General features: G+C 39.8%; 1 protein-coding gene across 2 annotated transcripts; it reads right to left on the bottom strand.

The window, feature by feature from the left end:
* Positions 1 to 4,473: 4,473 nt before the first annotated feature.
* On the bottom strand, positions 4,474 to 13,808 carry pou1f1 (POU class 1 homeobox 1). 2 transcript variants are annotated; one of them, XM_031896590.1, is made up of 7 exons: positions 13,255 to 13,808; positions 10,575 to 10,727; positions 8,348 to 8,497; positions 6,992 to 7,228; positions 6,689 to 6,853; positions 5,460 to 5,520; positions 4,474 to 4,987 (listed from the first exon to the last, which is right to left on the bottom strand). In XM_031896590.1, exons 1-7 carry the CDS (start codon positions 13,394 to 13,396, stop codon positions 4,774 to 4,776), a joined length of 1,122 nt encoding a protein of 373 aa, XP_031752450.1. In that variant the 5' UTR covers positions 13,397 to 13,808; the 3' UTR covers positions 4,474 to 4,773. The 2 variants fall into 2 exon arrangements, with proteins under 2 accessions (XP_031752450.1, XP_031752451.1); XM_031896591.1 differs by having other exon boundaries at positions 10,575 to 10,646.
* Between the last annotated feature and the right edge of the window lie 369 nt (positions 13,809 to 14,177).

Here is a 14,177-nt window from a genome sequence, read left to right as displayed (position 1 = left end):
GGGCAGGGATGAGGGAAAGCTATGCAGCTGCCAGTCAGGGTCCATCTGATTACCCCCATAACCCTCACTGTATGATCCTGACTGCCCGTGCCCTTTTTTTATATTACTGGTCTAGGTTTGCCCTTCTCTGTATGCTCTCACCCCAGTCGGTCATCCATGTAGGCCCTGGCTGCCACTTCCTCGCCTGCATTCACTGCTGATTCATAACCCTAAGCCGTTCTCACTGACACTGTCCTCTGGCTCCTTTCCAGTTTACATCCCCTTCTGCACTCAGCCTTGCACCTTATAATCTATGCCACCCTCTCCCAAAAGAAATGAGGCAAGGACAGAAAGCAGATCTAGGGGAAGAATCTATTTAGATGTCCCAAAAAACGTTGTTACAGCTTCCAAAATCCCTCACTCCTATCAAGAAATGTTGTCTTCTAAAACAACACTGACCTCTTGTGGGGATTTTGTATATTACAAATTTCCCTGATGCTGTATGATTAAAATACAGGTGTCTCCGATATAAGAGTATTTCAATCCAATTTCATCATTGATTTTAGAAAGAGAGGATTACAATAAGGAGACTTGCAGCAAATGTTAGTATTCTAAGAGCATTTGCAACTGGCTTTGAATTACTTTTTTAAAAAGTTGACTTTTTAAGAGATATTTGTTTGGAAGCATTACATTTGTATGTATGTATAACTTTATTTATAAAGCGCTACAAGGACACCCAGCACTGTACAATCTTACAATATACACAATTACACACAGGGAGGACAAGTGTTGTAATAAATGCAATAGATATGTATAAATACACAGAGATTGAGTGCCATGTGGTATGAGACACAGTAGGAAGGAGGTCCCTGCCCTGTAGAGCTTACAATCTATGTAAGTTCATTTAAGGGTCCTTTGTATTGTATGAGGAGTTGAGTCACCCCAAAAGTGGGCGATACACCTTAAAGAATAACTAAACCCTAAAAATGAATATGGCTAAAAATGCCATATTGTATATATTAAACTTATTGCACAAGCCCCAAGATTCAGCATCTCTATAAATTGTCACAGCAGCTCCCCATCTTGGATTTTGTTAGGAGTGTTAGTGGCACTGCACATGCTCAGTGGGCTCTGGGCAACTGTTGAGAAGCTAAACTTAGGGGTTGTAGCAAATTATCAAGCAGAAAATGAGGTTTGTCTGTCATGGAGGCTGATGATACAGGGCTGATTATTAAATTCTGAGGCAGAATGCACTGGTTTCAAATCTGTCATGTAGTAATAATCTGTATTATTTACCTTATTATCAACCTTATATTGTGACATTTATATTCTATATATGCAGTATATTGTGAGTGGGTCCCTGAGCTCAGGTAAGTGACAGCAGCACAGAGATGGGGGGCTACTGGGGCATCTTTGGGGACACAAATCTTCCCTGCCAAAGGGCAGTGGTTGCCTAGGGTACAAAAGCCCAAAACATTATGTCAAATATTTCTGTTCTGCTTCTTTAGTTAGGCTTTAGTTCTCCTTTAAGACCTAATTGTTTGATGAGGTCCCCAAACAAGCAGATCTTTTCCAACTTTGATCTGGGGAACATAGGGCTCTTCGGATCGTTAAGCCCTTGGGCCAACAATTGGGTTATAATAAAGATATTAATCTTTAAGATATTAATCTTTATTATAACCTGATTTTTGGCCCAAGGGAACAGGACCACATCAACGAGTCAATGTGGTTTGTACCCCAACTGGAAAATCAAACCTGCCTGAATTATATTCGGCCAATTTTTGGCCATATTGGTAAGGAAGGTCCATTGGTGGGCTCAAAACATGGACCAGGTCGGAAGTTTTTATCAGCCTGTGTATCACTGCTTTAAATTACATCTTGATATGTGTTAAGGTTTTGGGGGGGGGGGAACCATTTTTTTTACATACTGTGCGTCCACTGAAATTAGTTCTAGGGCAGCTACAGTTTTAGTACTGTAGTTTTATCTTCTGTAATAAAGACAGCTAAGTTTTATTTAGTGACCAACTTGCCCCTGGAGGGAATAATTATGACCACCAGTTTATCATGTGATCAGTCAAACACACACAATGGAAGTGTAGCATGACTACAGCGCAGTTTGAGTAGGGTTGCCACCATTTGGGTCTTGATCCAGACAGTCCGGTTTTTGGTAAGACTGTCCGGGTCAAAACTGCAAGCCCGGTGTTGCCACTTTGGTAAACCAGGCAGGATTCTGGAAGACTGCCACAGGATTGGGCAATCCGCAATCGCCACATTGCCCTTCGTGATGACGCCCGTCCACTCCGTGATGTCACACCCTGCCACTCCCATCCTGCAGTTCCCGGGCAGAAGAGGTGGCAACCCTAGGTTTGAGAGACTATGGAGTGCCAGTCAGACAATCCAACTTTCTCTTCTATCCCTTTCTTTGTGTGAACTTGCTGTGACCAGAACACCATATTCCTGTCTCAGGGACCCTTGGGTAAGGCACAGTGTAGAGCTTTCCATCTAGTCCCTTATTTCTGCAACTTTGTTGTTAAATAATCCCCCAGAATTTTACCAGTATTCTCTTGCATGTGTGTTGCAGAGTATTGCCGGGCAGCTCCTGGCATCTGTCTGCTAAACTGGCAGGATAATCCCTGCTGGACATTAAACTCAAAATAGGACTTTCTTTTCTTAAAACAGAGGAGAATGCTGCCACCTAGTGTACAGATTAGGGATTGTCTTACATTGCACAAATCCAGTTTATATTGCTGTTGGTTTGAATGGGTGACAACTGCAGTCAGCATGGGGCCTGTAGAACATTTTCCATGGGGGAACAGTCTAAAACTGTAAGCTGGTGCTAAGGTAAAGCCACGTTTGTAGGAAATTCATTTTTTGGCAAAACCCAGAAAGTCAATCACAACTTAAGTAATTGTGTAACTAAGGGGCGCTGTCTCAGTAGACAGTATAACTCATGAGAATGTGCACTATACATAACCCAATAATAGGTGATATTAATTGGTAGGAAAGGCTTCATCCTTCTTATTCATGGTCCCTTTCCATAACTTGCCATTGGTATTTCAGGCAGCAGGGAAACAAATAATCCTGATTTCATTTAGGTGCAGGAAAAAAACAAAATAGTTCCATTTGAGTAGAAAAAAGTGGATCAGGGGTCTCAGTGGTTGCTATGGACCCTCTTTGGAAAAACTGTTCCTAAATACCCAGATATACAGTATCTCAGTAAGGGCACATAATCTGCCTTTTTTACCCGAACCAGCTACAGTCGGCCCTGTATCCCACTGCCATAAGGTGTGGCCTGGAGGCCCATAATACTGGGACTCACTTTCCCAATTTCTAACTCTTCTCTACAAATCAGAAGACAAAGAGATACCAACAAAATTAGCACATCATTAATTACTTTTTATTTAGAAATAAATTATGACTTCAAATTAAATAACTAAGACTAAAACCTTTGTACAGACGTTATACAGAGCATTGCACACAATACATCACAGAGTAAAGAATAAATAGAATGGATTGAGAGGATCTATATCTAACAGTGAGAGAGAACTGTGCGTTTATAGCTTCATAGATAGTTTAGGTCTGTACATGTATCTCCCATAGACTCCATTGTAATCAAATAATTAACATTTTTAAAAATGGTTTCCTTTATCTCTGTAAAAATAAAACAGTACCTGTACTTGATCCCAACTAAGATATAATTACCCCTTATTGGGGGCAGAACAGCCCTATTGGGTTTATTTAATGGTTAAATGATTCCCTTTTCTCTGTAATAATAAAACAGTACCTGTACTTGATCCCAACTAAGATATAATTAACCCTTATTGGAGGCAAAACTATCCTTTTGGGTTTAATTACTGTTTAAATATTTTTTTAGTAAACTTAATGTAGGAGATCTAAATTATGGAAAGACCCCTTATCTAGAAAACCCCAGGTCCCAAGCATTCTGGATAATGGGTCCCATACCTGTACTGGGGAGATGCAGCAGCTCCGGACTGGCAATCTGTAATCTGTGGATCCCAGTCACTGTCTATTGGGCTGGTGGGGGTCGTTTGGACCTCTGTGTGCTTGAAATGCCGGGGCCTATTTTGAATCAGTCCAGGCCTGAGATGTCACAGGTGAGCAATTCAGTTCTGGCTTTGTTGGGTCATGTATTATATCATAAGTTGCCACCGTGTGTGTAGGTAGGAAGAGACTGGAAGAGGTGGCTTGTACTTGGATTGTTGGGCAATGGAGTTCCCTGCCCTTTATTTATGGTAAGGTCTAGATATAGCCTATAATCAGGCTTCAAACATATGGTGTATGGCCGACAGCCTTCCAGCTACTGTGATACCGGCATATTTACCCAGAGCAGGGAATCTCTCCGACATTCCACCCCAGGACTCTAACCCCCAAATATATAATATAAGGCAGTTATTTGCTTGAGAGAAGTAACCCATAGCGACCAGTCCTAGGTTTGCTTAACAGGTGACCCCATAATTTGGGTGGAGTTCTCTCTAATATCATAATAGCCATTTTTTGCTCTCACTTGCTTTAGCATTTCCAGTTCTACTAACTCTGCTGCTATACTGAGGTAGACAAGAGTTGGACAAAGGTTGGGGTGCTATTAATACTGATCCTACAAAACAGAAAAGCAACACGACACCTACAAATATAAAAGGCACTTCGTTTCTCAAAATCTCCATTACTGTAATCTTCATAGAGCAATGATTTTGTAATATTCCGCCAAATGACTTACAAAAAAAAAGGCTATTGGTACAATATATTTACACATTTTCAGCACAGCCTCAGTTTATTTCACCGACAGTCATGGTGGTCCTTGGAGAAAGAGCTGAAAGAGTTCTGATGCAGACTTGTTTTTACTCTCTTCTCCCTCTGCCTGCGATTGCAGAACCAAACCCGTACCACCTCCTTCTCCAGGTTTAAGCCCTCGGCCATTCTCATAATCTCTTGGGAAGAAGGTTTACTTTGTTCTCCAAAGTGGGATTCCAGGGCTTCTTTGGCAGCTATGCTATTAAGACATAAGAGTTTAGCTCCAATGGGATGTGAGTTAAATGCAAGTCAGATCTACAGAACCTGATAAAGGGAATGGAGTTGGAGAACTTTGTGCAAATGCAAGTGTCTACTGAAAATCAGGACAAATTCATTTGATATAATTTAACATAACGATTGGATTAAAATAATCATTATCATCATCATCATCAAACCCATATGGAAAGGACCACATCAGTGGCACAATGGTATTTTAGATCCTGCCTAAGATATATCTTGATGATCCCCAATCAGTTATCAGTTGGGCAGGTCATTCTTTTGATTCCATGCAAGGGCCTTTCAGCCTGGGGTGGCCAAGGTGCCAACAGTTTTGGCAATTCTCAGCCAATTTCGGGCTTATCTAAAAGCACAACCTGCAGCTCATGAACCCAGTGATGACGCAACTAAATGAAAAGTAGCAGCAGCTATTAAGAAGATTCATTTCTCGTTACCTTATGGTTGTTCTTCTTTTTCTTTTTCGTTCGTTGCCACCAATTTTTTCATTGTATAAAGCTGTTTTAAAGCAACAGTAACAAGTGAAATCAGGTTCCTCAGCGCAACATTGATAGCACAAAATAAAATGTCAATATTTTATAATGAAGGATATAATAAATTTATAAAACAAGCCTGGGTGTTTCAGAATGATAAGAGCTGGGCCCCCAAGTTGTAAATCCCTGACCTAGAGCCAAAAGGGTAATAAACATTTGCTGCATTGTGCTTAGTATTGTGCCTCCCTGTACAGAGTATGAGTAAACCTAGGAGTTTTTTCCAGTTGTTGCTTTGCGTAGTCTTTTTCATTTCGAGCAACTTTTTCTATCCCCACCTCCATGGCTGTCAGACCACGCCCCTTGGTTCCTGTGCTATGACTATGCTGTGAAAGAATATGGGAAAGTTATGGCAAGAAGAGAAAAGGGAATAATTACAGAGAAAAGGGAATAATTTAACCATTAAATAAACCCAATAGGGCTGTTCTGCCCCCAATAAGGGGTAATTATATCTTAGTTGGGATCAAGTACAGGTACTGTTTTATTATTACAGAGAAAAGGGAATAATTTAACCATTAAATAAACCCAATAGGGCTGTTCTGCCCCAATAAGGGGTAATTATATCTTAGTTGGGATCAAGTACAGGTACTGTTTTATTATTACAGAGAAAAGGGAATCATTTAACCATTAAATAAACCCAATAGGGCTGTTCTGCCCCCAATAAGGGGTAATTATATCTTAGCTGGGATCAAGTACAGGTACTGTTTTATTATTACAGAGAAAAGGGAATCATTTAACCATTAAATAAACCCAATAGGGCTGTTCGGCCCCCAATAAGGGGTAATTATATCTTAGTTGGGATCAAGTACAGGTACTGTTTTATTATTACAGAGAAAAAGGAAATCATTATTAAAAATTAGAATAATTTGCTTATAATGGAGCCTATGGGAAATGGCCTTTCCGTAATTTGGAACTTTCTGGATAATGGGTTTCCAGATAAGGGATCCCATACCTGTACTGAAGTTGCATAGAAGTCAGGGTCCCACTGGGACCCCACTCTTTGATGTCATGACCCACCCCTTTACGGACTCGCCCCCTGACCGGCCAATATAGAAGTTTCCAAAAGTTGGCAACCCTATTTCTAAACCTTCATCTAACTGGATATGTAACAAAAACTGAACGATTTCTCATCATACCTCCAACTTGCTCAGCTTCATCCAGCCATTTGGATAGTATAGATTTCAGTTTGCAGGCATTCTTGAAACTGAGCTGCAAGTTTTCAAATCGACATATAGTTGTTTGGCTAAATTCTGACCCATGTACTGCAGCGAGGGCTTCTCCGACGTTTGTTTGTGTGTATCCTGTTTAATGAAGTTACAGCAATAAGCAATTACACATTAAAATACACAAAATATAAACATGGACATCTTATTTAGTCTAAATCTAAAGTCAAGTGGAACTGGTCGGCATTAAAAGTGAAGAATGACCCGAATCCCTACCCAGCTTGATTCTTCTCACTTTAAATTCGTTAGCAAACTTTTCAAGTTCTCGGATTTCTGGGGAATCCATGTCAATTGGTTCGTCGATGGGCTTATTCTTCCGCCGGAATTCCTGTTTGAAGTCTGTAGTTGTGATATCTTCTCCCAGCAAGGATTGGTGAACCGGTGTAAAGCCGTGACCAATGGTGCAAGAGCTGGCACTCATCAGGCAAGGGGGTAGGCTGCCAGCATGGACACCTAACGAGGAAGGAGATAGAGCTTTTGGGTTATTGTTTAACAGTTTATTGCAGTTTAGCACTAAAATACATGCTAAGCAACTAATATAGGTAAGACTTCAAATATTATACAGGTATGGGACCTGTTATCCAGAATACTCGGGACGTGAGTTCTTCCGAATAAGGGATCTTTCTGTAATTTGCATCCCCATAACTTAAGCCTGCTAAAAATCATTTAATTATTGAATAAACTGAACAGGATTGTTTTTCCTCCAATAAGGATTAATTATACCTTAGTTAGTTAGGATTATGTACAAGGTACTGTTTTATTATTACAGAGAAAAGGGAATCATTTAACCATTAAATAAACCCAATAGGGCTGTTCTGCCCCCAATAACGGGTAATTATATCTTAGTTGGGATCAAGTACAGGTACTGTTTTATTATTACAGAGAAAAGGGAATCATTTAACCATTAAATAAACCCAATAGGGCTGTTCTGCCCCCAATAAGGGGTAATTATATCTTAGTTGGGATCAAGTACAGGTACTGTTTTATTATTACAGAGAAAAGGGAATCATTTAACCATTAAATAAACCCAATAGGACTGTTCTGCCCCCAATAAGGGGTAATTATATCTTAGTTGGGATCAAGTACAGGTACTGTTTTATTATTACAGAGAAAAGGGAATCATTTAACCATTAAATAAACCCAATAGGGCTGTTCTGCCCCCAATAAGGGGTAATTATATCTTAGTTGGGATCAAGTACAGGTACTGTTTTATTATTACAGAGAAAAGGGAATCATTTAACCATTAATTAAACCCAATAGGGCTGTTCTGCCTCCAATAAGGGGTAATTATATCTTTGAGTTTGTGCTGCCAATGTTGCTATCACTGATATTTCGATAAAGCTGCTGGTTTTTCATCCTGGACTTGATGTTGGGCGTTCTTCCCTATAGCTATTAATCACAGACCAATAACTGGTGTATCTGCATCCATGTTCCAGGTTCACAAAATGTAAAGACGGCTCATAGCTAGATGGAGGAGGAGGCTGAGTCTAGAGCATTTTGCATTTTAACTTTTGCATTTTTTTACTTAAGGAACTCATTAACTTACAAATAACTATAAATAAAAATAAATACTAAATGCCAAGGTGTATCCATGGACTTTCCACTTGCCTTGCAAAGTACCCACTCCATTCACCACGTTGGACAGAGGCATGCTGCATGTCTGCAAAATCCTGGTCTGGGAGATACTTGCAGAAAGCATTTCTGGTGCAGTTGGCTTAATTCCTAAAACAAATAATTCAGAATCAGGCTTTCTTAAGGCTAATGTAACAAGGGGTGTTCTGACACTGCTCCCCTTCTGGTGGAGAGTATTGGGGGTCAGAACACCCCTTTCCATCTGGATTCTATAGAAAATAACATTTCTGTTTTCCAACCTATAACCATTCTTCTGCTGCTTTTCTTGTACTAATAAGAAGCATGGACGTCAAGTATAGAATTCATTGGGCCCATTTATAAATAGATGGCTAGGAGCTACATCTGTATGTCTGGCCCTAAGCAGAAATATGTCCTTGGCTTACTCAAGGTTAGAGTTGACTATTGAGTTGACTATAGTCCATTCATTGGATAATGTACAGAAAGAAATGACCAGTGTTCGATCTACCAGGCTGTGGCGATGCCAGCTGCTAAAGTACCCTTGTGCCAGCACTCGGCCTAACCCACATTCTGAAGTTGACCAGCTGCTAGAAATACAACAAAACATTATTTTTTTTAAAAAAAGGAGAAAACATTGCCTTTATTTCTAAAGGCCACGGTTTAGAAATTAAGAAATTATTTTTTTTTTACAACAAATGAGATGTTAGTACCACGCTTTGGCCAAAATATGTAAGTTTATGAGCCACGTCAAGGCCCCTCATTACATGTGAGTGCTACACTACCTAGTAGCATTCTAACCCCCACATGTAGTAAAAGGCAATAAGTTTGCCCAGTGGCAGTAACCCATAGCAACCAATAAGATATTTTCTTTTAAACAGGTGACCAGTGAATTTTACCTGTTGATTGGTTGCTATGGTTGCTGCTCCTAGGCAAACTTAGTGCCTTTATTACATATACTCTAAGTCTGTAGTGCATTTAAAATCAAGTCCCCCAGCAAACAATGTGACTGAGTAGTAAGACCCTGTTGCACTTGCCCTTAACTCAGAAGCTCCAGTGAGAAACAGGGAGCTTATAAGCCCCAGCTCATTAATATACACCTGTAGTTCCTAGTTCTAAAGGCTGAATGGCAGCTAAAAGCAACATTTGGGTACAATTTACTTGGGTGGGTTAGACCGAGCGCTGGAGATTTCTTTCTTTGTTCCATGTACACACTGTAGCCAAATAACACCATTAACCCCTCATTTTGTTTGAATAAATCATTTCTAAAGGCAAACTGTGCACTGGCAATTTTTCTTCTTCTCGATGTAACCAAGCATGTATGTGTGTCTTTGGTTGGTTTGTATGCACAGTGCCTCCTACCAACCAGAGGGACAGGCTTAAGGGGTTATCCAATGGCACATAGTACTGATAAATATATTTTTTATAAAAAGGTTGGAAACATATGGGCTGCTATATGTGATCTAGTTTTATAGAGACCTGCAATGTTTAGGGGTATAGTTTCCCTTTAACTAAACAAATCTGGATTTTTAGAGGCCTTCACATGCAATGATAAGGCTGTATTCACCTGCTGCCATATGACTGGTATTAGTTAAATGTGCACATAGCACTACACAAAGTCTTACAGGAATACTGTCATGGGAAAACAGGTTTTATTTTTTTAAACACATTGGTTAATAGAGGTTCTCCAGCAGAATCCTGCATTGAAATCCACTACTTAAACGTGCAAACAGATTCTTTATTTCCCAGGGTGCCACAGCCATGCTGTGTTCTGATAAACACTTTACTGCTGAGCTGCAAGTTGGAGTATTATCTACCCTCTCCCTCCCCCCAAACCCCAGCAGCCAATCAGCAGAACAATAGGAATAGCACTCAATAGAAAAAAAATTCAAGTCCGGCTTGGGACTCCTCCAGTTACATGGGAGTAGGAGAAACAATAGGTTAGCTGAAAGCAGTTCTAATGTGTAGCGCTGGCTCCTTCTGAAAGCTCAGACTCAGGCACAATGCACTGAGATGGCGCCTACACACCAATATTACAGCTAAAAATACATTTGTTGGTTCAAGAATAACATTTAAATGGCAGAGTGAATTATTTGCTATGTTATTTAGAAAAAGTACACAATAAAAATCATCATGCAACTTACTAGACCCACTTCCCAACATCAGTGCAAGTTTAGTAACTGGAATACTAACAAGTCCTGCATTTCCTTACCTGCCATCACCCCATACGTAGATTGGTGTTGGTTTCCATAGTGACACGATGGATTAGGGTAGTGTAGCCCAGCTGGTGTATTATCCACGTCAGGCACCGAGACGTATACATGAGAACATTTAGGGATTTGGACCAAAGACAAAACAGACGGGACTGGTAAGAAAATTTATGGGGATTCAAGATCCATTCAATGAGATTCCTTTCATATTTTTTTAACTTCTTACATAAACAGTATTATGTGTAAATGTCAGTCAGAAATTAAATGTACTCTCGTAGGCATTCTTCTCATAATTTTTATCTCATTTTTAAGATATTTGACCATTGCAGACCACAACAGCTTTAGTTGAGGGCAGGCAAATACTTTAATGAGAAGCCACTCTGCATATCCATTGCTCCCTGGCATTTATGGGCTGTGTTTAATGCTGGGAACTAAGCAATTTTGCTCCAGCACAGTTGTCTGAACCCCAGGTTTCTTTCTGTTGGGTCTTGGTAATCATTTGAGCCAATAAGGTCAAAAATATTTGGACTGGGGGGGCTTTTAATAATAAACGTTTTATGTAAAACAATCATATGTTTCATATGCAATGTATGTGTCTTGGTTCTACATATATTGAGCGATCCTTGATATCCAAATATTGCCATTCTTATACATATTTCTAAGTCATGGCATCCCAAAAATAGCCGCTGAAAAACATTAGCCAACAATTTAGAAGTAGCTGCCCCATAATCCACAGATATGCAGTAATACAGCTATGGGATCTTTTATCCAGAGTGCTTGGGACTTATCTGTAATCTGGATCATAATGCCTTAAGGCTATTGAATTTTGTGCAAATATTAAATAAACCAAATAGGATTGTTTTGCTGCCAAGATGGACTCATGCAGCTTAATTACCATCAACTACAAGATACCCTTTTTATTATTACAGAGAAAAAGGAAATCAGTAATAAATATTAGATTATTTGCTTATAATGGGAGATGCAGAGATTCTAGATATTGGGTTTCCAGATAAGAAATCCCATACAACCTTTCTTACTCGTGAGCCACAGTCAAATGTAAAAAGACTTGGGGAGCAACACAAGCACCATAAAAGTTAATGGAGGAGCCAAATAAGGGCTGTGATTGGCTATTAGGGGCCTCTATGCACACTATCAGCTTACAGGGGCTTTATTTGGTAGGAAATCTTGTTTTTATTCAACCAAAACTTGCCCCCAAGTCAGGAATTCAAAAATAACTCCCTGGGGGCACTGAGAGCAACATCCAAGGGGTTGGGGAGCAACATGTTGCCCCTGAGCCACTGATTGGGGATCACTGCCATACATGTACTAAAAATCAGTGCTTCATATACACGTTCACCATATAATGTACAAAATATAATGTATTGGTACAGTGCTGTTGTCACTATGACCTGGGCACCCAGAAGTCTTTTTGCTGTTTGTGGATCTTCTGACTTACCAGAAGCCCTGCAATCCTTTAAACTAGTGCAAAACTATATTATACTTATTATTACAAATCAAAAAAGAATTTGGATGATATAGTCACTGTGCCTTATAGATGAGCATTGCAAGTGTTTGATAAACTAGTGGCATTGATTATATTCCTGCTATAGTGTGGAATTAGAAATGCTGTATATATACATCCCATAAGTAATGACTATAGCAAAAAGAGGGGAAGTTTTGCTCAACCACTAAATTTTAAACCATTAGGCGGGGGTGGCATGGGGCTGGTGCCCACAAAATTCATATAGACAACAACAAGAGATCCTCTGCACTAACCCATTATCAATATATATAGGAAATTAAGACATTATGTGCATTAAGCTACAAAAAAAATCAGATTGTTGATTAGGTACCCTATAAATGTAGATAATGGGTGAGTGCAGAAGACCTCTTGTCTTTGTCCCCTGAGTAATGAACCAATTTCCATTACCAACCATTCCTAAGATTTATTATGAAGTTTAGGGTAACCACTGGTCCCATTTTTGTTCAAGAAAATGCCAGTTTTTTTTATCACTGGCAAAGTGCAGGGTTCTTTTGTGTCCCTTGTACATTATCACTGGTATCCACCTAACTGTGATATCTATTAGGGGATAATGTGTTTGTAAATGAGCCCCATGATGCCCCAAGCTAATCACCCTGCATCAAAGCCTGGATAATAGTGAACCCTACTGAAGAAGCACAGGTGTAGTACTGGACTATGTAATAGCACTCAGTAATATTAGTTTGGCACAGCTGTATAGATACAACAGGGGTCCCCAACCTTTCTTATTCGTGAGCCACAGTCAAATGTAAAAAGACTTGGAGAGCAACACAAGCACCATAAAAGTTCATGGAAGTGCCAAATAAGGGCTGTGATTGGCTATTAGGCAGCCTCGATGCACACTATCAGCTTACAGGGGGCTTTATTTGGTAGGAAATCTTGTTTTTATTCAACCAAAACTTGCCCCCAAGTCAGGAATTCAAAAATAACTACCTGGTTTAGGGGCACTGAGAGCAACATCCAAGGGGTTGGGGAGCAACATGTTGCCCCTGAGCCACTGGTTGGGGATCACTGATATACAAATTCCTGCAAAAAGCTACTTCTAAAGAAGTTGCAATTCACACTTTTTAGCCCAAATCAATGCACCAAGGGGCTCAGAGGTTTAAGCAATTTCTAAACAAGAGACAAGAGCTGAAAATTACCTGTGGAGACCACGTTGGCGGTGTGGTTGGTGACGGGAAGGTATTCAGCAGCGCTGTGGTGCATCCTGAGGGGAAAAGCAGCTGAAGAATCCGAATTTAGAGGAACAAAAGAATCAGCTGTGACAAAAGCTTGGAAACTCATTACCGCAACTCAAAACGAAAGAAATAAAGGCAAAAGGATGAGGATTATTGTTTTCTTTCCTTGCAGACCTTTAAGTGACACCAAGAATTTGCTTTTGGCATACATGTATGCATTGAGGGCACGCATGGAGCACGCAGGGTGTGTGCAGGTATTTATAGGGCTGGCAAATCCATTTATCCATGTTAATGTTCTTTTTTCAGCAGTTTGCTCTTTGACTACATTGCTAGCCCTTCCCTCCCAACCTCATTATATTCACCCAATTGGTTTGGGGAGAAAAAAAACAGAAACTTGAGATTTACTCCGATGTTCACTGTAGGGGTCACTGTTACAGGGCTGCTCTTACCTGCGTCTCACATGGACTCAACCGACACAAGTAGGGAACATATGTTTAAACATTAAATAACATTAAGACCCAATAAGCATTTATAAACCCAATAGGATGCTTTTGCTTTCAATAAGGGGTAATTATATCTTGGTTGGGATCAAATACAAGGTTATGCTTTATTATTACAGAGAAAAGGGAGTCATTTTTAAAAATGTGAATTATTTGATCAAAATGAATTCTATGCCTTCCCGTAATTCAGAGCTTTCTGCATAAAGGGTTTCTGGATAATGGTTTCTATATCTACACTGTCACACCATACAGAGTAACATGCAATGCGTTGCCGCCTTTCTAAGGAACTATAGAATTTACAAAGAATTTTCTATATCTTTATAATAGCTTGTGTGCTGTGGCCTAATGTATCTTATACTGGGTCACCTTTATGCCCTATGTATTAAA

Source organism: Xenopus tropicalis, chromosome 2, assembly GCF_000004195.4.
Source record: "Xenopus tropicalis strain Nigerian chromosome 2, UCB_Xtro_10.0, whole genome shotgun sequence".
Taxonomy (NCBI): domain Eukaryota; kingdom Metazoa; phylum Chordata; class Amphibia; order Anura; family Pipidae; genus Xenopus; species Xenopus tropicalis.
Note: the sequence above shows the minus strand (reverse complement) of the source record. Positions and strands in the feature narration are given on the sequence as shown.